The sequence below is a fragment of the Sceloporus undulatus genome, chromosome 4 (assembly GCF_019175285.1).
Source record: "Sceloporus undulatus isolate JIND9_A2432 ecotype Alabama chromosome 4, SceUnd_v1.1, whole genome shotgun sequence".
In the NCBI taxonomy this organism is placed as follows: Eukaryota; Metazoa; Chordata; class Lepidosauria; order Squamata; family Phrynosomatidae; genus Sceloporus; species Sceloporus undulatus.
The window spans coordinates 210,384,125-210,408,388 of NC_056525.1; the positions used below are offsets into that span (position 1 = coordinate 210,384,125).

Below are 24,264 nucleotides of genomic sequence, written 5' to 3' on the forward strand. Positions count from 1 at the left end.
GTGCAAGCTGCAAAGAAGCGCATGGCAGCTGGCTACTCTGGTGTATGGGTAAAATTGTTTCCCCTGTTTCTAAAAAATTAAAAATTCCCAACATGTATTTTATTCGACAGTGGTTAACAAATCAGCTTCAGTCAGACCAGAAAAAGACTATAGCCAGGAAGGATCATAGGATACAGATTTAAATCATACAGATTTAAAAATAAAAACAACAAAATATTACATTTTAACAAAGGTTGCATCACGAGGATAGGATTCTTTTTTGCCAATTCTTTATTGAAGACAGTTGCCAGAAGTAAGAACGGCTAAGATGCAGTTTATGAAATCATCCTTAATTTTGCTGAACACGTCTTAAGGATTCCATTTCAGGCTGGTACATTCCAATGTATTTTGATACCACAGGACACTTATTTAAATCAAATTTAATAGGAAGACAGTTTCCTAGATTAAATTTCATCAGGCTTCAAAGTGTTACTTCTGTGAAAAGCATCACCTGAAGTGAATATTGCCTAGCTACAATATTCTACTTTATGTATCATCTTTAACACAGGCTGCATCACTAACACAGGCGTGAATAGCTGTAAAAACTGAACTGTTGACCAGTGAGAGGCTATGATCATAAAGGAAAAGAGACAAAAGCGAGTATCTTGTTCCAAAACTGGATACTGGTATCTGAAAACTATAACTCCCCAACCACAAAAATGTAAAACAAAACAAAGATTGATCATCAGTCATTTTTTATTAGGCTAACTTATTCAGCTGGGAGTAGCTGTATTGGCCATTGAACAAATGCAAACAACGATCCATCAGTGATACCTTTATTGGCAAACTGAAATGCACAATATACTTGTAGCAAGCTTTTGAAGCTTGCAACAAGTATACTATGCATTTTGGTTGGCCAATAAAGGTATCACTGATGAATTTTTGTTTGAATTTATTCAACTAGGGTACATGACTGCATTCATGTAGCATCTTGAAAGCCAAGATAATATTCAGGGTTATTGTGGAAAGTCATTTTGTGGATCTTCCCCTGCCATTTCTGAATGAAGAAAATTGTGTTGCTGTGGGCTGCACTGTAGTGACAATCCAACCTCAGCATCTTCCTCTTGGCCTTTTCTGTAGTGTATTGTGCCTTATATTCATGAACATAAACAAGACTATAGATTTGTGGCTCCTAATTAAAACTGCTGCTATGAAATGTTGTTGTACCATAAATATAATAACATAAGTTCTCTGTTTACCTATAGATTGAGTGCAAAGATTTTACTAAAATCAAGCAAAAATGAAGCTCCTTTATTTCAGCCTGTGCAACTTCAGCCCAGAACAGTATTTTGTTACAGCTCCATGTGCAAGTGTGTACAAATGTACATGCTGTGAAGACCCTAGGGATCATTTCACCATAGTGGTTTTTAAGCCAAGTTTAAGTAATAGAATAGGAATCCAGAATATCAGGCCTAACTTTCAGATTGACTATAGGGTAGCTACTTACTTTTAAGTTACTTCTAAGGCAACTGTCTGTGTAGTATTATATAGGAAACAAAAAGTGTGATGTCGATCTCCATATAGTTTATCACAATGTATGCCAGAACAATCCATGGGGTTAGAATTCAAAGGTATAGCTGTGTTGGTCTGGAAAATCAGTATGGAAAGTGATCTAGTAGCACCTTAGAGACTAACTGAAAGAAAGAAAGAAGTTGGCAGCATGAGCATTTGTAGACTTAGGTCTACTTTCTCAGATGCATGTAAACACCATGCTACCAATTTCTTTCTTGCAGTTAGTCTCAAAGGTTCCTTTTGCAATCCATGGGGTTGTTTTTGTGTGGCATCCATATTGTTCAATTATATTAGAGTACCCATTTTAGTGATTGCATTTGTGAACAGGCTTCAGCCCTCTTAAAAAGGAATGCCTTTTAATGGCTTTTGTTATAAAGGTATAAATAAAATAATTCCAAAATCATTATAGTTTCATTTTTAATTTATTTATAAAGTTTCTTATGTTTTGAAAATTATAATCTCTTTAGATATGCTGAGCATTTTATCATGAAACAATTTATAAAGTAGCGCCCACTGATATTACACAATGAAAAAGGTCAAAATTATTACAGGCAAAGCTGAATTCAAAAATTAGAGGGACAGATTTCACAAGTTATTTAAAATTATGGAGTTTAGGAAAAACCTCTTGAAGTCTACTGTTTAGATACCTCTTTCATCTCTATCTTATATTTTAATGGCTGAAGATCTTGCATCTCTGTGCCACATTTAGGACAGGCAAAATACATATCAAGTAAGTAGTTACTTTTGACACAATAATAACAAAAAACATGTGAACAACCTATAGTGTGAGGCATAGTAGGCCATTCCCCGCACTGGGAACATTCCTTATGACATATTACTGAACTATTTTCATTCTTAGTATATCCAGCAATAGGTAAAGACCAAGAAGAAACCCTGAGTTTGAGTTTTTGCATATTAATAAGTGGTAAAAGAAAAATAAAAAATTCAGCAAACCCATGCCATAACAATTCCCTGTTCATGTATTCAAATCCAATTTGACGAACCCCTTGTGGCTTGCAGAACACTGATCTGATTCCCAAAATACGTTCAGTGAGTGTAGCATACTTTCCTTTCTGAAGAAAAATTAGGAAGTTCAGCAAGTCACCAAGTTTGAGGAGCCCAACTACTAAGTTAATAATATACTTTGTCTTCTGGAATGACTCCAGGGGACGATGGCTAAATAAATCATAACACCTTTCTTCTAGCCACTTCCCACCGACAGTGCAAATAAGATACCACAATTTCTGTTGTTTGCTCAGTGTCTGATATTTCTCCATCTGGGATAAGTCATTCTTGTACTGAATGTTCAGAATGGTTTGTCCCACGGTGGCATTCTTGGAATAGATGGTGAATCTCCATAAAAAAAGCCACAGACATGCTTTCACCTCAGGTTCAAATCGAGCCAAGAGTCCAGGTTTAAATCCATGAAAACATCGGGTAAACTGGGACCACACCAACTGCTCAAGGGCTTTGTTTAATTCAAGAGTATCAAGCTGACTTATTCTGAGAACAGGGGCCACTTTCTTGCTGTTGTTATCCCTGGATGTCATTGTCAGTGCGGCGTTTTCTGTGACAAAGAACAATTTTATTAACATAATTTATATTATACTTTTTTGAGATTTAAATTAACTATTCTATTCATCTTGATAACAATTTGGTATGCCGGATTATTCAAATTAAAACCAAGGTGAGAAAACATGACTTATTCTAAAATCACCTGTAGGCAGAGATCTGAACCTTGGGCACTCTACCCATCAGCACATACACTGAATTAAACAATAGTGGCACTCATAATTGTCTTCCTCTAATGTTGATATGGAGAGCCAGTGTGTTGTAGTGGTTTGAGCACTGGACTACAACTCTGGAGATCAAGGTTCCTTAATCTATGTTGTGTTTCTGTTACAACTGGGCATGAAACAGTAGAATGTGCAGGAGGCAGGAATCTTCTGCATGATACCCAACTCAGCTGAAATGTTAATTGTCAAGTAAATTTTAAAAGGTTGTACTGGATCTTGTGATTCAATAGCTGTTTGACTAAGAATCAGTTTGGTACTTGAAGTGAGTTCCTCACAAATCTGTCAATCTTAACTTAAACGCAGATGTTTTAAATCATTAGAAGGGGAAGGTAGAAGAAGGACCTATCTAAAGTAACTATAAACAGCTAATATCAAAAATTAGAGTAAAGCTAAATAACAATAAACCAACCACTGTGCCAAAATACAGCTTGAAGAACATCTCTGCTGAATTTAAAGATAACGTTTAAAAAATTAGATTAGCACTATTAAGACTAATTGAGAATTTTGAGGACACATGAGAAGAAAAAGTAAAAGGAGACAGAATTAGGGTCAGAACCCTAAACACAACTGTTCACTGATTTGAATGCAGGGACAAAGAGAACTACTGTGACAATCAATGCAGAGAAAGAAGAGACAACAGCAAGTAGAACAAAAGACCTTTTCCTCAAGATCCAAGAAATCAAAGAGAAATCTAAACTTTTAATTGACATTCTCACACACAAATGGCCTATATACAGGTTTGTCTCTGGACTCTCCACTTCACCCTGTGTCTCTAAGGAATTGGAACAAATCTATGAAAGTTCATGCTATCAGCTTCTTTCTTTCATTCAGGGCCTGAAAACATGCATCTTAAGAGGCCAGAAGCTGCACCAAAGCTGCGCTCCAGTCCTTAAGGACTGGAGCATGGCTTTGGCGCAGCTTCTGGACTCTTAGGATGTATGCATCATTTAAACAGTGATGGCCTGTCTGTTCAGGCCCTCATTCTCAAGGGTGCTACTGCATACTGACTGTGCATAATAGAACTTGAACATCCATGGATTTTGTATCCCTGGAAGGTCCTGAAACAAAACAAAACCAAACTAAATCACACAGGATACCAAGGGTCCACTGTATCTGCTGAAGCCTTTTTGATCCAGCCTACAAAACATCCTCCATAAGTAAGCTAGCTTGGCTCTACACTACCAGGTGAAACCTTTTTGTTTATCTAGGTCTTTTAGCTTGCTTATGTGTTTTATCTGCCTGTTTAAAGTATTTTATTGCTCTTTTGTATTTGTATCATTCATCTGTAAACTGTCTCGGCAGTTGAAACATGGTGAAGTGGAACGATACAAAAAGTTGTCAGATTAATAAATTGGGGAAGACTACTCATGGATCGAAGACTGCCAATGAATACCAAGTGCTGTAGGCTATATTTCAGAGGAAGGAACTGGCAAAACTAACTCTGAATATTCCTTGCTTTAAAAAACTCTGAAATTCATGTGGTTGCCATAAATTGACAGACAACTTGAAGGAACATACACACACAGAAACTCCTTATAAATAAATTTAAGATTCACAAAACACATACCCTTTAAAAAAAAAAGATATTTCTTGCAGTACATAATAGAAGTGCTCCTTGTACCTGTATGCAACAAGTTTTAAAATCCATTGTACTGCAACTTAGGGCACAGAAAAGAAAGCACAAAAACTTAGAACTGAAACAGTATAAATATTGTATAATGCTACTTTGCTTCTGTGGGCCTGACGCTGAAAGAAGATAAAGGCTTGCTTAAAACCATCTAGGGATTTTGTGCCTGAGGTCAGGTTTGAATCAGAATCTTTCTGAACCATAACTCTCACTCTTACAAATGGCACTAAACCAGTTCTTATTATGCTATATCCTAGCTCAAAGTTACAACATTATGAACTGAATATGCCAAAAAAGTAGCAGAAATCCTGCAAAAGGCCCAGAACACTACGCTCTAAATAAAAGTCCACTGCATTATACAAAATAATGCCCTCTAAAATCCATGGATGGATAAACATTTCAAAACAAGAAAAATATTGACTACGGATAAAATCTTAGTATATTTAAGGAAAAATAAATAAAGAGCAAATGTGGTCCACATTTTAAATCTATTTGAAATATTTCTTACCATTAACTATTTCACTGTAATGTCCCACTGCTTTTTTCTAGAAAATAAAGTATAAGTAATGGTTTTTATATGTCTCAAAGTTATTTTAAACATGCTAATATTTTGTCTATTTTTACTTGAGTAAAATCAAGAGACCTGCCTGCAAAACACAAACTGCAAGAAAACAAATGGCAGTATCACCAATGAAATTGGTGTTATTTAGCAATAGGTGTTTCTTCTAATACACTTTAGCATTGCTTACTGACTATTGTACAAATTATGAATGAATATATTTTATTTAGAAATGCATTATTGACAGAAATCTATCAATAGTAAAGTGGGTATTGTCAAGGACCTGTCAATATTAATGTAATTATGATTAAGGGGATAACATGGATTTTAGCTTTAATACCAAATAACATCTCCTACATTGCTGCTATCAATATAAGCATTATTATTGACCTGTTCTGAGGCTCAGAAGTAGATGTATTACCATTAGGCATATCTGTCAATGCATTCTGCCTACAAAAATTCTACATTTAAATTTACAGGCCTGTAAACTTTGGCAGCAGAAATATATGCATTCAACTAATCTCTTGGGTGTCATTTCCACCCTTAGTTATTCTGCTGTAATAAACTAATTTATGCCAATCCAATGTCACTGCCACCTCACTCCCACTTTTTAAAAGCATAATTAGCAGAAAACAAACAGCATTTTCATAATGGAGGGTCACACATTCTGATGCTTATGTAGACTGGCCTTGCATATCTTCAATATCCAAAGCTTAAGCAAAAAAGAAAATAATGGTCTAAACCCCTATTATAGGAAGTTTGACTACTGAAATCCCTTAATTGCATTCACAGTGCATGCAGCATCTTATTAGTGAATCTCTCTGTAAATAACATTCCAATTGATTCAAAGTTCTTATTATCCAAGTGTCTTACTTCCCAAAGCCATTTACATCAATGAGACAGGATTGCAAAAAGCAGCCAACAATCAGTCAGGTACTAATCACAGAATAAAATATGTTTCCAGATGCCAATCAATGCCATGTCTTGTCAGTTACACCATCTTGCATCAACATTTGTACAATCTGATCACCACATTTGGAAGGGTAAGGAATAAAAGTTCAGGTTAACATCACAACCTATTCCTATGTCAGGTCTACCTACACAGTAGACCATGTTGATCTCTGAAAACTCTGAAAACTACAATTCCCAGGATTCCCAAGCAATGAGCCAGTCTCAAAATGGATTATTCCTGCAGTGTGTTTTGGATAAAAAATACAACTGGGAGTTCAGACATATTAATTTTACAAGCAGATGTGTTCTACATAGACTTGGGACAATGAACTTTGCTATGAAGCAAAATTGCACTGTATGGAGCAAGCCGCAAGAGTTGCACTTTTGTGAAGCAAGGCAAAATCTCTGAATTGTTAAAGACTGTGGAATTAACTAAACAAAGTAATCAAGCTTAAAAAAAAGCTAGAAAAAAAGAGATACAGAAAACAACTAGTTTCTGGTTCTATGACATGATCTGAATGAAAGCCAATGATGCGACAGCCTTTCTAAAGATAAGGAGGTCTAGTGCCTGTAAGAGAGTTCACCGAGGAATTCTGTGTGCCTAGAGTTCCATCATGAACTACAGGGAATATAAATATAATTAATAAACATTATTTATAGAAGTGATTATTCCTTGGAGTAATTCCCTCTGTGATGACAGTAGGGATTTGCTTTGTTTTTCTTTAAATCATCTGTATCCAGTCCTTGAATGTTTTTCCATGGAATTCAAGGAGTGCTTAAAGAAAAGAGTTCCATTAAATTCAACTGTAAGGTAAGAACATCATTATCAAAGCTACAGACAAAAGAGATACATAACATTTTTTTAAAATGGCACCATATTAGCTGTCTGCAGGCTGCCTCTGAGCTATGGGTTTTCAACCCAACCCACAATAGAGAATCTCCTTAGAGACCTGTACTTTACAATGTATTTTTATACCTCCAGTCTCATCAAAGATAGGTACGTTACCTCAACAAAAGCCTCACTGGAAGCCTTGAGTGTATTATCTCTTAGTCACTGTAAAATTAGTTTGTCATTACCATGCCATTAGCTTAAATAACCTTAGAAAAGATTAATTTCATATTACAGTTTGAATTTCTATACTGTTCAATTAAGTGCCTACTATCATTTGAAAGAATAATATAGACTTAGGTTCTCTAACCACTCGGCATAGCTAATAATACTTAACATTTATACAACTTCCCATGTTTGAATCCCTGAAAATATTAACTGATTATTTTCATGCTACCCATGTCAGGCATTTAAATAAAGTTATTTTATAAGCAGAAAAGAAGACTTCAGAACATATAACTACTGTATCTAAATCTGGAAAAAGGGGATGGAAAAAGAAATCACATGATATGTATTAATCTACTCATTCTCCTATGTTCACATAATTTTTTAGTTAAATGTTTATTCTTCTATATAAAGGCTTTTCACCAGTTTTTTTTTTTAAAAAGATAAATATGCTTTGGTAGCATAAGGGAGATGCCTAAGCATGAAAAATATTATCTTTATATAGGAGACTAGATTGGTTAGTAGAAGACAACTTCCATATATATAACAAAACTTCTTGCCTTTGAAAAGTGCCTGCTTGTTAGATCACAAATGGTCAGTCAAGGTTCAATTCTAAATTCATACCACAGTGGACATTATTAGCGGCCACATCCATAGTTAAAATGCAAAGAATGAACTGTGGTTTGGGGAACATTCCAGAATTGTAACAAAAAAAGTTCTAACAGCAGCTGAGAATTAGGTACCTTTTTGTTTTTGCTAAGTATTCTAACTTGGAGAACCACAGGACAGACCAAAGTGGCACAAAATGGCAATGGTGCCAGGCTGCTTCCTTCCCATGTGGCTGGCACAGGCTTCAGGAAGAAGTGGAAAACCACCAGTCAATGAGTTTGAAATCACTGACTGGTAGGTGGGACCAAAGGAAACCAGGTTGTTTTACTCCAGTCAGGTACTACCCTTTGGACTTCTAACAAGAAGTCAGTTAAGACACTCTAAAGACATACCATAACCCACCATTAAAAATTCCTTTCGAAGAAGCCAGTCAACTGTCCAAAGCCAACCTGAATAAAAAAAGTCTTTTACTAATGGCAGAAGGACAACAGGGATAGGGAATATCCTAACATCCTTTAGAAAGGAATTCCACAGGCTAGGAACAGCCACCAAGGAGCTCCTCTCTCATGTCCTCACCATTTGTGTGATGCTGGCAATATTGACAGAGAGGCCTTCTCTCAAGATTTAAAAATCCGAGCACATGAAGAGATGTGGACTTTTACATGCCTATGAGTTAATTAAAGGGTTACAAAAAGGAACATGTGCCAGAGCTAACAGCTCTGATCAAGATTCTGGCTGCAACATTTTGAACCCACTGAAATCTCCACAAACGTTTTCTTAAGTCAGGCTGACTTTACCCACCTCGAGATAAAGGGTCATGCATGAATACAAATCAAAATCTTCTAGAAGTAGTCAATTTATCTAAACATAAATTAGAAGTTGTTTCCATTCAGAAAATAATGCGCATATTAGTGTACTTTACTGCTGGGAACAAGTAATACTTTTACGTGTGATCACTGAATTTGATTTTTAAAGGAAAGAGTGTAAAGTCTTTTCCTCATTTTTTAAATAAATTTTAAAATATTTTAAGATGTATTACTAATATGTGCTGCCTTCTTACATTTTAACTGGTGGTATTCATAGCCCTTTAAAAGAAATTTGTGTTGGAGTCACGATTCAACTATTTTCTTACATGTATTTGTTGATATATTGTATTGTTTTAAATTTGCTTTTTGCCGCCTTGAGTCCCTGTAGTGGGAGAAAGGCAGGATATAAGTGAATAAAAATAATAATAAAATAATAATAATAATACTGTATGAACACATCTGCAACTGCCAATCTTTGCAGTTAGAGTGAACCTACTGAATTTCACAATAGATATTAAACCCATTTTTACAAATGTGTCTTGTAATCCTCATTTCAAAGACTGAACAAAAACAAGACTGACTTGACTCACGCATAAAGGGTATTTTTGTTTTCTTGGCTTTTTTGTTGCTGTTGTTGTTTTTGGCTTAATGTAGAAGCAGTCCAGACTGAATAGTTCTCTATGAAACATGGCTTTTGGCTCAGCTTTACCAAATGACATGTTTGTTTTGTTCTTAGAAGGTTTAACAATGTAGCCGAGATACCAAATGTTCAACTAATACTGAACATTAGAATTCACTCTAAAGATAATTTCTTTGCTCTTATTGCCAAGTACAATTAGTATGTTATGTCTGTTTAAGAAATGAATAAATACTGATTGTTTTAAAAAGAATCCTAGGAATATAAAGTGTTAAGCGTATTTTTATTTTACACTTTTCTTAACTTTCTCTCTCATGATTTTTGTTTCACTGTCTGGCAGTCACATCAAGTAGATTTCTGCTTCCCATCAATTAAAAATCATTGATGAGGCTAAAAATCATTTATATTAAGTACAAATTATGAAAATTAAATATGAATTCAATATGTACATTCAATAGTGTTGCCCTTTTATACCTCAACTTAGGACTGCTTTTAAATATACTTAATTAAACCTTGTTTTTCTATTTAAAGTGAATAAAATAGTAATGTCCTTCCAAGATGTTACCATTACAAATACAAGACGATAAATCATGTGCTATATTCATAGTTTTCCATAACTATAAATATTTATGATAATAATCCAAACAGCATGGACATTTATGTCTAACTTAAATAGCCTGTCCAAACTAAAGCAGACATAATAAATCAATCGTGTAATACTAAGTCAGTTCTTGTGTATAACCCACTGTTTCAATGGGTCTAGTCTAGTTGAAACTAGCAGTTGGATTTAAGCATGCTCACTACATTGACAAAACACCATTTTAACCAGTAATAGTAAGCTCAATTTCTGAATGGTTTGGATATTTATAGTGCAATCTTACATTATAAGCCTCCCAGGTATTCAGTGAGGCTTATGACTGGAACACCACACAGAAGACTGTTGCTTCAGCCCTTGATCCATACAGAGCCAAATCTGTAATGGAACTGTGGCTTTATCTTCAAGTACTGTATTTTCTGGCATATAATACTACTTTTTAACCCAGGAAAATCTTCTCAAAAGTTGGGGGTCATCTTATACGCCGGGTGTCATATTATAGGGCAGGTGCTGAAACTTCTGAGCTGGACTGGAGAATCTGCGGTTGCCGCATATGGTGGGGGGAACTCAAAAACGGCCGCGGCCACGGCTGCATCTGCACCATATACGGTGATCGTATGAAAGCAGTTACTGCTCTGATAGTCTTGGAGACAGGAAGCACTGGGCAGGCAGGGATAGCTGACCAATCCAAGCAGGCTTTGTATACAGTGCACCCGTGTATAACATATATTATGTGGTCTTGAGTGTACGTGCTTAAGCCACAGGGAGCGCGTGGGGCGGCGCTTCCCATTTCTAATGGGGCTTGAGCATAGGCGAAATTCGCCTTAAGCGGGTGTGTGTCCAGAACGGATCCCCCACGTAAGGCAAGGGCCGACTGTACAACAAGGTTTCCTGCTATGGACCTGCATGTCATAAGCATTTGAATTTAAATTATCATATTGAAATGAAATCTCATGTTTTTTTAATTTTTATTTGGTGTGCATTGGAAGAGGGGTAGTCTTGTACGGTGACTACATCCCAAACTCTGTATTTTAACTGGAAAAGTTGGGGGGTCATCTTATATGCCCAGTCATCTTATACGCCGGAAAATAAGGTATATGAATTTGTTCAGTGTGTTTACAATGTACATTGAACCAAAAGTAATCCATTAATTCCAAAGCTACCAACCTCTACCCCCCAAAAGCCCTCTAATGCAGAAAGACATGTGCAGGGCAAACTGTATGTGGGGATAGACAACCAATGATTTTGGATTATATTCCAAGGTAATGAAAAGGCTTTGTTTAAACATTTCAACAGTAACATCAAACCTTTCTCAGAAATTACTGTATTTTTTTAAAAAAAAAACTGATTTACAGCAATCCAAACTACAAATGATGTTTTAAAAATCTAAGACATTTCTCTTAATTTACAAAACAACAGTTGATAAAAGTTAAAAATATATATCAGAAAGCACTTCTACTACGTTACAAGAAGCCCCTAAATGGATTGTTAAGGAGCTGTTTTAATGGATGCTGAAGTAGCAGCAGAGGCATACCTAATTCGTAGTCTCAAGGTGCACTGTGTATTATTAATACACACCTCAATAAACATTCCAAGAAAAGCATAACAGTGGGCCGAAGCAGACCAGCAGCTTGGAGCGGCCTCTAGCTGCTCCAGCCATGATCATCCCGCAATCGGCCTTGGACTGCAGCAACCAGACAGCCCACTCTGAGGTCCCAAACGGACCACCAGCAAGGAGCAGATTTTCGCCACTCCTTTTGTCAGTGGCCTCAGAGTGGCTTCCAGCCATGTCAAGGGTGTGTGTCATCTGCATGTCATGCCCCCAAAGTGGCCGGAAGCCACACCTTTTGGCCCCTCTGTTTGGGGCCTTAGTGTATTAAGGGTTAGGTCAAAGGTTTCTGATGAGAAAACCCACAAACTTTCACAACTTTTGTGAAAGAGGAAAATCAGAAATAGCATTTTGTACACATACATACATTCCCTGCTTGACCATGGAAGCTTACAGGGTGACTTTGGCCCTTGGACAAGTCACACACTCCCAGCTCCTGAAAACCCCATGATAGGGTCACCATACGTCAGAAATTATTTTAAGGCACACAACCATACATACCAAACATCTGTGGCAAATCAGCACTTCTATTGGATAGGGCTTCTAGTTTCTTACTAAGACTGTCTGTCAAGTTAGCAAGATTTAATTCCCTGCGAATTCAGGCCCAAAAACTAAGATGAAGAGGTGGGCCCTTGTGACGTCATGTAGGCAACTGGGAACAGGGCTGGACTGGAGTGTGGGCCAGCTATTATGGAAACCGACACAAGGGAAACAGGTATATGGGCCACTACTGGCAAGTTTCTACAACAGGAATGCTCATCAGCTAAGCTTGAAAGGCATGATGGGCTCAAGTACATGAATACATTAGCCCCTTTCAGTCTTCTCCCCTTGTTTGTATGCACAAACACTTTCAAGCTGAGTTATTGAGCTCTGGCTTCAGCTGAGAATGATGGAGATGGGTGGCCAAACGCTAAAACCTTTTGGCCCCTCTGTTTGGCCACAATTTATAAACCTTTTTGGCAACCACTCCCAGATTATGGAATACCCTGCAGGATGAGATCTGTCACATTACCACCTCAAAAAAGCTGTTAAGATGGCTCTCTTCCAGCAGGCCTTTCCTGAATACATAACTGGCCACCAAATAAGTTGAAACTGCTATTCCCTGATTTCTGCTATAGCCATTGTTGATTTGTTTATTATTTGAAGGTATGTTTTAATCTGTAAACTGCTTAATTGTATTTTTTGAGGGGTTATTGGGATACGAGATTGTATATTTTAACATGTAAGCTGCCCAGGTTGTGTTGCACAGAGAGGCAGGATATTAATAATAATAATAATAATAATAATAATAATAATAATGTCAATTCACACACTAAAGACAAACTTCCTCTTCTTCCAACATTACTTACAGGTTTTTTTTAAACCAACCAGGATTTCTGAGATGCACAGCAATTCCCTAAGCCTAAGACTTCTGCTGCTGCCCTTAGGCTTTGTAAACTAGATTCCCCAAATTAGCAATTTTACTCAAATTTTAGTTTTAGGTTTCATTGAACTACCAGAGACATTTGTCCATATAGAGGAAAGTATAAAGGCAGCAGAAAGGAGAAATATTTATTAAACAAAGCAAAGCTAATCCTGGAATCCCATCTGCACAGAGAGCTCCATGTGAACTAAGACTTCAGTGATGAAGAACTGTGTTCAAATGTATAACTGTTAATATTTGGAAACATTTAACAAAAGTTCACTGAATATCAGTACAGTGGAACCTCGCCTTACGTGGGGGATCCATTCTGGAAGCTGCGTACGGCGCCCCCCGTAAGGAGCTGGCGCGCTGTAATGCTCTTGATTCTGCAATTCCCTTGAACTTTACTAGCTACCAAAACCTCATCTCCAGTATTTACACGTTCCACATAAACAGACCATATTCCTATACTGCTGCTCAAGAAAATGAAAATAATTTTAGAAAAAAAGTTGCTGAACATAGCAACATGTCATAACAATTAGAGATCTGCATAAAATGTTTTAATTTGTATGACTGACAAAATGTAACAATGATATGATAGGATTCTGCCCTCCCTCATTTTTAATAAGGATAACAGGGCTTATGAGGGGCTTATACTAGGCACTTTTTAGCTCGCTCAAATCTTTATCTTAAGGAAATAATTTGAGGGAGGTACCAAGGGCTTTGAACGGAAATTAAAATGTGCCTGCTAATGTAGCATTAATTTCCTTATAGCAATTTTACTTGGATCAAGTCTGAGAACTGTGCAGTGGGCATGCTTTGAATATGTGATTTCAAACTGATATTTCCTTTCTCGCATATGTTACTACATTTAAGAGGTCTGAGATATTCCTTATGAGAAATGAACAAGAAGGGTGTGTAACACACATATAATATGAAGACTGGTTCTTTGGCTTTTACAATTCCTTTTTAAAAGTGAAATGCAATGGGCAGTTGAGCTCATACAATGTATCACCTCACTTATGCAAAATTGTATTCGATATAATGAGTGGAGGCATTCACCACCTTGTTTTCACTATATTGTCTGCATTATATTGCATGCATAGTACATTCAGACTGTAAATGAGATCTGGAAAAGAGGTAAAGTCAACAAAGGCAATCTCTTCAGACTTATGTATATTAGCAAAAAAGTAGATATATAGAATCCCAACTGAGGAGGAAAAATATTTGTTTGTTTTCATCTTCCTGAACAAGATCCTCTACTTTCACTTTGATTTTACTTTAGGCAAAATTAATTTGAATTATTTCACAAGATTAACAAATAACCTGGATTGTTTACTGGAAAGAAATGAAAGCCACTCAAATGACCATAAACTGTTCAATCCAGTTTTGGAGCATATCCTGAGACATTGGCGGATTATAAACCGCCGCTTTGCGGCGATCTGCCGCCACCTCAGTTTGCTTCGTGAGGGATCCGCTGCAGCCAAACAGCGCGGCTCCGTTACGGAGCAAAAAAGAAGCTCCAAAATGGAGCTTCTTTCCGTGGCGCAGCTATGATGCCGTGAGGCGCCGCTGGCGCACTCGCAACATCATAGGCGTCGCGACACATCTGGACGCTATGCGTCCAAGACGTAAACATGGCGGTGGCCGTCTGGAACGGCCGCCGCCGAAAAATACATAGTGACTACATATTAGGGTTGGGGGGGGTGCGGAAGCACCGCACCTTCCTAACCCTAATACGTAGTCACTACGTATTTTTTGGCGGTCTGTAACCCTCCATAGTCAAGCATTGCCTGTGTTTGTAAGAACAGCCCAACACACAAACATTTTGGTATGGCTATATTTTGTTTAAGATTAGAAAACCCTAACCTCTTTTGTAGACACCAAGAGCTAAAATTTTAACAACAAAATCCTACACATGTCTACCCACCGGCAAGTTCAACTGAAGGTTCCTCCCAGGTAAGTAGGTATAGGATTGCACCTTAAATGGCTAACACAATCGATGTTCCTCATTCATGCATCCTGTCTTTGAATCAGAAGTATAGAATAAGACTTAATGAGCTCTTGTGGTAAGAGCAGCCATCATCCTTGCAAAGAACCAGCTAGAAAATTCCTAGAAGAGTTTCCAAGAGTTTGAGAACAGAATTATATCAAATAAATTAAGAATACACTGTGTAGGAGCAAAGGGAAAATATTTAATGAAGACTGTAATGTGTTGTACAATTATATTCAAGTGCCTTTATGGTTATTCTGAGGCCAGGTGAAACTTTAAATTCTGCAGTGCTCTTTAAAAGTACAGTGCACCCTCACCTTACGCGAGGGATCCGTTCTGGACCCCCCACATAAGGCAAATTCCATGTAAAATCAAGCCCCATTCATTTGAATAGGGTATTTCCCCACAGTGCGCGCCCCATTCACCATATTACGGCTTGCTGTACGCATGACCTCAAGTCCGCGTATGGTGAGCCCGCCTAAGGCGTGGGTGCAATGTATGTGTTAGTGATCTAAACCAGTTATCTACTACACATTAGTTACTTGCTTTGACTCTGTAATTTTTTTTTTACTATATTTCACATCTCAAATTGTTATTTTATGGTATTGTGCATCTGAATTGTATTGAATTATTGTGTGCAGCCAGCCCAGAGACAAGGTTACTTGGTGGCTTTACTTAAATATAAACATTTGTATTCATTTAAAAGATTTACCTTTAAAAAAACCACTTTCCAGAGCTCACACAGAGCCTTCAAAAGATTGCAAGATTTAAAACACAAAACAAAACAAAACAAACAAAAATCAGCAGCAATTGTTTCTGAAGTTCAATTCAAATACAGACTGAAACAGAATCACAGACTTGGAAGAGAACTTTGGGATCATCCAGTTCAATCCTCTGGTTACACAGTATCTGAAAGAAACACAACAGAATCATAAACAAGGGAACATTTAACTCCTTCCTTGAAAAAGCTTCACGGGCTACCAGTTCATTTCTACGCAGAATTCAAAGTGCCACTTGCAACCTATAAAACCCTGCAGAGCTTAGATTAAGTCTACCTAAAGAATGTATCTCCGTATATGAATATATCTGAGCCTTATGATCCCCAAGAGTGAGCTTATCCTTGGTTCCGGGCATGTCTAATGAGAACACGGGAGATGGTCTTCTCCATAATTGCTCCAAGGTCGCAGTTCCTTTCCAAAGGTTATGCTGGCAGATCTTTTTATTTAAACAGGCATAGATAATTTATTGGTTGTAAAGAGTCATTTTTATGGAGCTGGGGTACTGTATTTTTATTTTGCTTTTAAAATAAATAAATAAATAAATAAATAAAATGATTTTACACTTTTTAAAATTGGTGGTGTTTTAATATGATTATTTAGTTGTTCTTTTTAAAAACTATTTATCATTAGGTTTTTACCTTTACTCTTTTTTATCTTTGTTGTAAGCCAGTTTGAATCCTATGTTGGGAGAAAGGTAGAGAAACAAACTTGTCTGCAGGACTTACCTAAAACACACACACACACGCACGCACGCACGACCAAAAAATGTGGGACTTTGTTTCTTTTTACTCTTCTACTCAAAAAAACAAAAACAAAAACCCAACAACAACAGGCTGGTTTGTAGATAGTAGGGATGGATCTAACAGCTTCTGCTGGAAAACCAGTTGTCATGGCCTCTAATTTTCCTCCTTATGCTTGGGCTAATGCATAGAGGTGCAGGCAGTTCTCCAGATAATATGAGCTTTAAAAAACATCAAAATCAGCACCTCCAAGTATGACTAGAAACATATGCAATTGTAATGACCCTGCAAGATCTTTGGGTCTAGGTTATAGGAAGGGTTAACTCAGGAGAGATGGTTCATGCTAGTGAATGGGAGGTGTGGAAGTGGAGAGCCGTGAATGGCTCTGACGTCCACAGCATTCTATCAGCCAGCCAACGGAAGGTGGAGAGACCTGAGTCCCTCTTATGTTCTGGACCCAATGGGAGAGGAGAAAGAGAAAAACTTGTAGTGTAAACAGGTCTGAACTAGGGAAGGAAACTCCAGTAAAGATTGTAAGCAGCCAGGAACTGTCTAGTTAGATGGGTTCGGTTTCTAGTTTTTTGAAAAGGGATTGGGAAACAGAATTGGCAACAGGTGGAGTTGGAGAGCATTATGTATGTGTGTGTGTAGATGGAAAATCTTCTATCTAAATAAGGTTTTCAAGACAACAGTGTGTACCTATTTCATCCAATCCAAACTGTAGATTTTCCTGTACTGTACTGTACTGTAGCCCTTCAGGCTTTCCAATGCTTCTTTGGGGCTAGAGACTAGAGAACACAGAGCAAAGTGCCAACACGTTGCTCATGACTCTTCAGCATAAACCTCTGGGTGATTTCTCCCTGGTGCTTCATGTAGAACAGAGGTGAGGAATACAGCCCTCTAGATGTTGGACTACTTTCAGCATACTTCATAACTGGTTATGCTGGGTAGGGCTGCTGGGACCTGCTGTCCTGCAACATACCAAGGCCACATGACAACCCCCCCCCCCCCAGTGTTCAAGAGCATGTGGGACAAACAAAATTCCAAATGTCAGTGTCAAAGCCAACTGAATATATATTTGTTTTCTTCAATAATAGTTTCACTGTAGCATTCTTCACAACCACAAGAATTTTCCATTTATTCCTTTCCATTAATGACACATTAACCATTTCAGTTTAAGGGCTTTTTTGGTTATCTCTGTAACAAAAGGAACAACAAGGAAACAGTAAGGCCACCGTATGGAGAAGATGGCGAAATGTAAACATAGGACAGAGAAAAGGCAGAACTACTCAACACCATTGCTTCAGTCTTCTCCCAAAAGGAAAACAGTGTTCAAACTGGGCAAAATGGAGCAGATAATGATAGATAAACAGGTAGTACAGGAATGCCTGGTTAAACTAAGGGCATGTTTATCAAATTTGTATGATACCAAATTAGGAGGGGGAGCCAATAATCCAGAAGACAGGATCAGAATACAAAATTATCTTAACAATTGGAGAGTTGAGGCAAAACTAACAAAATAAAATTTTCAACAGAAAGAACACTTAGGGAGAAAAAGAATGAAATGCACAGACATAGAATGGGTGACAAATGGCTTGACAACAAAGGATCTAGGAGTCTTAGTGGACCATGAGCAGAACTTGAGTCAGCAGTATGATGCAGCAGCTAGAAAAGACAATACAATTCTAAGCTGCATCAGTGGGGATAGTATCTAGATTGAGGGAAGTAACAGAACCACTCTATTCTGAGTTGGACAGACATCACCTAGAATGCTATGTCCAATTCTGGAAAGGCACTTGAATCAGAAGATTGACAAGCTGGAGGTGACTAGAGGGAGGGTGACCAAAATGGTGACAGGGCTGGAAGATATGACCTGTGGGGGGCAACTTAGGGAGCAAGATATGTTAAGTCTGGAGAGAAGAAGGTTAAGAGATGACACAATAGCCATGTTTAAATATTTGAAGAGATGTGATATTGAAGATGGAGTAAGCTTGCCTTCTGTTGCTGGATTCAAACTGCAGGAAAAGAGATTGCAGCTCAACATTAGGAAGAACTTCAAGAGAGTAAGAGCTGTTTGACAGTGAAACACACTCCCTCAGAGTGTGGTGAAGTTTCTTCTTTGGAGGTTTTTAAACAGAGGCTGGACGGCCATCTGTCGGGGGGTGCTTTGATTGTTTTTTCCTGCAGGGCAGGGGGTTGGACTGGATGGCCCTTGTGGTCTCTTCCAACTCTGTGATTCTACCATAGCCATACTGCATTTAAGAAGAGCAAGAATATAAGAAGTTTGCCCACCAAGCACCTTGTGAACATCCTTAGGTTGCATAACATCAAAAATATTCAATAAGTAGTAGAAATGCAAAGGAAGCAATTACTGTGAGTGACCAGAGGAGCCATAGCAAATCCCTGTTGAAACACAGAGGAACAGCCTCTTCTACCAGCCTGCTTAGCTTCCATGCTGAATGCACCCACATGATCGCCTGCCTGCATGAGATTCCCCTTTCCCTATAGCTACAGGGCAAGAACTTAAATAAAAGGCTTTGTTTGTAGATATTTGAAATATTTTCATTAATGCCCTAATTACATAGGCAATTCATCAGTGACATAATTGTTAGTAACAGTCTTTGATCACAAGTGATCTGCTACTTCTGAAATACTGAAGGAATAATACCAAGATTGAAAGTGGGTTAGAGTACTAGAATACTAATACTGTGAGAGGAAGACATCACAAAAAGAAAAGGGAGGAAGCAAAAGGAAGGAATTACAAAATGGCTTTCATGTGTCTAAAAGGAAAGTAATTTAAAACAATGTTCTCAACAGAAGCAAAGCATAAGTACTTCTGACAAGTATGACATTAGGCCCACAACATGAAACCCTGTTAACTCCAAATACCTGTAATATCCCTACCCGGTACTATTTTATATTGCAATCTTTCTAGACACTATGCCACCCCCAACAAACAGATCTCCTACAAGCTAATACATTGTAGAGCTTTTGTTTAGGATTTACCAGTTCATTCTTTCTCCCAGTATTGTGTTCCCACCCCCAAAGTGTTTCATTGTCCCTGAGCATTTTCAGTCTTAATACAGCTGTTTTGGAAACATATACCTTTTTTCCTGTAACTTTTTTAAAATAAAAAACTTCTGAAACCTTGCTCAACAACTGCTGCCACAAGCATACAGATAACTTATTTCCATTTTGTTTACATGTGGAACAGCTCTCATAAGGGACAATACACAATTAAGATTACTATTAGCATATGCTGTAAATGGTGATGACAGTTCTTTACTGTGTTTTTCATTTCTTTAATTCATTCTGGCTTTTTGCATATGCCAACTTTTCATATTCTGTGGTGGGTTTTTTTTAAGTGCTTCAAGCCTATTTAGAAATTTCACTTTTAGTCTCTCATACTCCATCTTTCATTCACATATAGAGGCTTCTGGATCTGAATTACAGTACTGTATCTCCCATATCAACATGTTTACGCTTTAATTCATGTCAGGGAACCAAGGGCTTTCTCAACAGTTGTGCTCTAGCAATGGAACAGCCTCCATAAAAAGCCCTATTGGTGCTTATTGGTGTGAAATTCTTACTTGTTAAGGACTTTAATTCTGGTGTTACTGTTTTGCATTATTAATTGACTGAATGTTACATGGACATTTCAGCAGCACAGAAGGCATTATATAGATATTTTAAATAAATAAATATTTCTCAAAGATAAAAAGTCACACCCTCAACAGATTAATTTACTCAGCCATCAGCAAAACTCTGTAACGGGAAAGGTAGCCAAGTGTACTGGTTACTGCGGGACTAGGACTGGGGAGATCCTGGTTCAACCTCAACCACCTCTTCCTGGGTGACCTTGTGTGAAAGCCCCCATCTCTTTCTCCCAATGCTATTCTGTTTTTTAAAATGAATAAAAACTGCTGAGGATGAGGGCAGGCAAACAGGCAGGAAAGTGGACCAATCAAAACACCCTGCACTGTTTGGAAAAGGATGGAATCGAAATTTAAAATATAGTTTGTCGTTGTTTTGTGCCTTCAAGTCATTTTCAATGTATGGCGACCCTATCATGGCTTTTTCTTGCCAAGATTTGTTCAGAAGGGATTTGCCTTTGGCCTCCCTGCCCCCAACCGAAGCTGAGAAAGTGGGGCTTGCCCAAGGTTACCCAGTGGGTTTCCATGGCTGAGCAGGTCTTCAACCCCCGGTGCCCAGAGTCAGAGTCCAATGCTCAAATCATTACACCACACCGGCTCTTTAAAACATAATACAGTGCGCCCGTGCAATGGGCAGCGCGTCCCATTCAAATGAATGGGGTGCACGCCCGTGGTGCCCTGCATGCCGCCGTGCCTGAGCCCCATTCAAATGAATGGGGCTTGAGCATAGGTGAATTCACCTTATGCGGGGGGGAGGGGGGTCCAGAACAGATCCCCCGCATAAGGCAAGGGCCCACTGTACAGCAATCTTTATACACTGACCTTTATAGAACCAATGTGGTGCACTGTTTTGAGTGCTGGATTATGACTCTGGAAGACTAGGGTTTGAATCCCTACTTCAGCAGGGAAACCCACTGGGTAACCTTAAGCAAGTCACATTCTCTCAGGCAGCTATTGCCACACTGCAGAATCATGCAGTTTGACACCACTTTAACTGTCGTGGTTCCATTCAATGGAATCCTGGGATTTGTAGTTTCTTGTGGCACCAGGCCAAATATCTCTCAAAACTACAAACCCAGAGTTCCACAGAACTGAGCCATCCATGGCAGTTAAAAGCAGTGTCAAACAGCCTGAATCCTGCAGTGTAGACGCAGCCGTTAGCAACAACTCTTGTTGTGTGCCTTAAAGTCATTTAGGCATGTGCTAAAAGACATCTGAACCTCCTTCGGCTCTGTAATTTGTCAGATACAGCCAGCTCTTGACATGATGCCAAGGTATTAATGAGCAGCTAATGAAGAGGTTAAAATAGATGATGAACCTGAATTTCAGGAAAGTGCTGTTGGAAATCTTGCAAGATGAACTTGAGAGTCGCCCTAAATTGGAAATCACTTGAAGGCACGCAGCAGCAGCAGCAACCTTTCAGGAAGAAATTCAACAGGTATGCCCTCCTCCACTTACAAACCAAGGGCTGAGGGAGCACAGAGCCCTTGGACAAGTCAAAAGCAGAGACACCCTGTCAAGGAAGAGAAGAGAAAGAGATGGGTGGGAAGGTGAAGGTGTTTCCCCCGCCTTTAAAAAAAAATCACATATCCCTGAGCTAAGCCTGGTTTTGGGGCTTCTACTAAGCTTCTTAGGAGCCAGCATGCCATAGTGGTTTGAGCACTGGACTATGACTATGAAGACCAGGGTTCAAATCCCAGCTCAGCCATGTAAACCCACTGGGTGACCTTGGGCAAGTCACACTCTCTCAGCCTCAGAGGATAACTATGGCAAACCCTCTTTCAGTCAAGTCTCAAAGGGGCTACAGGATCCATGGCCAATCTGGCATTTGAACCCTGATCTCCAGAGCCATAAATTGGAAAGGACTTGGAAAAGCATCCAACAAACGCATCCCTGAGTAGAGAGACCTTGTAGCCCCTTTGAGACTAAGTAAAGAAAGAAGTTGGCAGCATGAGCTTTCATAGACTTCGCTCTACTCCCTCAGATGCCTTTGGTGGAGTGGAAAGCCAGGGACAGATAGATGCCATTAGTGTGTGATAATGTCAATTCGAATTCAAAATCCTTTGTGTATGGAAATTAAGTGGCAAGCCCAGTCATTTGTAGATCTAGCTACATACCGATTGTACAGCTCCCAATGGAGTGGAAATCCATCAGCCTCTTCAAGAAATGTGCCCAGATATAGACACCTTCTTTCCCAACAAATGCGGGCAAGAGGATGTCATTCCTAAAGGCCTGCATGTGGAGAACCCCCTACAGACTACCTAAAACTGGGCTAGCTACTTCATTTCCATACACAAAGGGTTCTGAATTTGAACTGACATCCTCACATACCAATGGCATACATATATGGTTTCCACTCCACCAGATGCAATTGAGGGAGTAGGTTTTGGTCTAGGAAACCTGATGCTGCCAACTCCTTTGAGTATCTAGAGAGTTCTTGTGGCACCTTTGAGGTAAAAAGCATCTGAGGAAGTAGACTGAAGTCTAGGAAAGCTCATGCTGCCAAACTTCTGTATTTCAGTCAAGTCTCAAAGGGGATGCAAGATCTCTCCAGATACTGCTCCCACAGACTAACATGGCTATGTCTTTGAATTCTTTCCTTCAGTGTGTCTCAAAGGGGCTGCAGGATCTGCCTACATAGCCTTCACTGGCCAGGGGCATATAGAGGTCTGTCCCTGGGCTTACCACTCCACCAAATGGGGGTATACTAAAACCAATGACAGCACTTGCCCACAGAGAATCGTTGGACAACGCTGGCCCATAGCAAGTACTCCCCAATGCTTCCCTATGGGCAAGTGCTGCCATTTGTTTTAGTATGTCCCCAACAAAAGCATCTGAGGGAGCAGACTGAAGGCTAGGAAAGCTCATCCTGCCAACTTACTCTATTTCAGCGAGTCTCAAGACCTCTCTCTAGATACTGATCCCACAGACTAACACGGCTGTATCTGTGAATTCTCCCTCTCAGCCTTAGTCTCAAAGGGGCTGCAAGGCATGCTGGTTCTAGAGACTGACACGGCTATGTCTTTGAGACGCAACCCTGGGGCTCCTATGGAGCTCCTTCTGCGACGGAGGGGAAGGGGGCAGCTGCTCCTTCCCTCTCGTCCTCCCCGCTGCCTGCCTGCCTGCCTGCCTGCCTGCCTGCCTGCCTGCCTGCCTGCCTGCCTGCCTGCCTGCCTTGCGTCCCTCTCGCTCTGCTTCTCTCAGACTGACCTGCCGCTCCTTCTTCCCCGAGGGAGGGAGGGAGGGAGGGGCTGCCGGCGAGGCCCAGCGCTTCCGCCGCTGGCGACCCAGAAGGGGAGGGGCGCAGAGGCAGGAGGGCCCGTTAAAAAAAAAGCGATCAGGTGACCCGGATGTCACGTCTCGTTCGTCCCCCGCGATGCCTAGAGCGGCCGACAGTCACCTCCCTCCCACTTCTCCCTCTTTTGTCATCGCTCTCTATCACAAGCACAGAGAGCCTGAAGAGAGAGAGAGAGAGAGAGAGAGAGAGAGAAGAAACCGGAAGTAGCAGCGAGACGCGAGACAATCTCCTAGAGCGGCTCCCTTAGCCTCTCTCGGCGGCGTCCGGGCTGTTTTGCCCACAGAGATAGAAATATATAGAGTGACAAATAAACCGTATTTTTGTTTTTGTTCTTAAATATATATTTTTATATTATTTATATTTGGGGAACGAGGGACTGCAGTCTTTTCTCCTCATCCACGGGTTCTTTATTATTATTATTATTATTATTATTATTTATTGTGAGGCTTTTTTCTGGTCAAGGTTTGCCTTTGAGGCTGAGAGATTGTGACTTGAGCAATGGGGTTTTCCATGGCTGAGCGAGGATTCAAACCCAGGCTGCATCCGCACCGCGGGAATAATCCGGTTTGACGCCGCTTTGACACTGACATGGCTCAATGGCTGTG

At 39.3% G+C, this 24,264-nt stretch overlaps 1 protein-coding gene across 11 annotated transcripts; it reads right to left on the reverse strand.

The window, feature by feature from the left end:
- Nucleotides 1-1,954: 1,954 nt before the first annotated feature.
- Nucleotides 1,955-23,773, reverse strand: PEX2 (peroxisomal biogenesis factor 2). Of its 11 annotated transcripts, none has more exons than XM_042463696.1 (5): nucleotides 21,680-22,112; nucleotides 15,902-16,098; nucleotides 15,127-15,222; nucleotides 5,483-5,519; nucleotides 1,955-3,118 (listed from the first exon to the last, which is right to left on the reverse strand). In XM_042463696.1, exon 5 carries the CDS (start codon nucleotides 3,099-3,101, stop codon nucleotides 2,184-2,186), a length of 918 nt encoding a protein of 305 aa, XP_042319630.1. In that variant the 5' UTR covers nucleotides 3,102-3,118; nucleotides 5,483-5,519; nucleotides 15,127-15,222; nucleotides 15,902-16,098; nucleotides 21,680-22,112; the 3' UTR covers nucleotides 1,955-2,183. The 11 variants fall into 11 exon arrangements, with proteins under 11 accessions (XP_042319630.1, XP_042319631.1, XP_042319628.1 ...); XM_042463697.1 differs by having other exon boundaries at nucleotides 15,127-15,309; XM_042463694.1 differs by lacking the exons at nucleotides 5,483-5,519; nucleotides 15,127-15,222 and adding an exon at nucleotides 23,572-23,773 and having other exon boundaries at nucleotides 21,680-21,874.
- Between the last annotated feature and the right edge of the window lie 491 nt (nucleotides 23,774-24,264).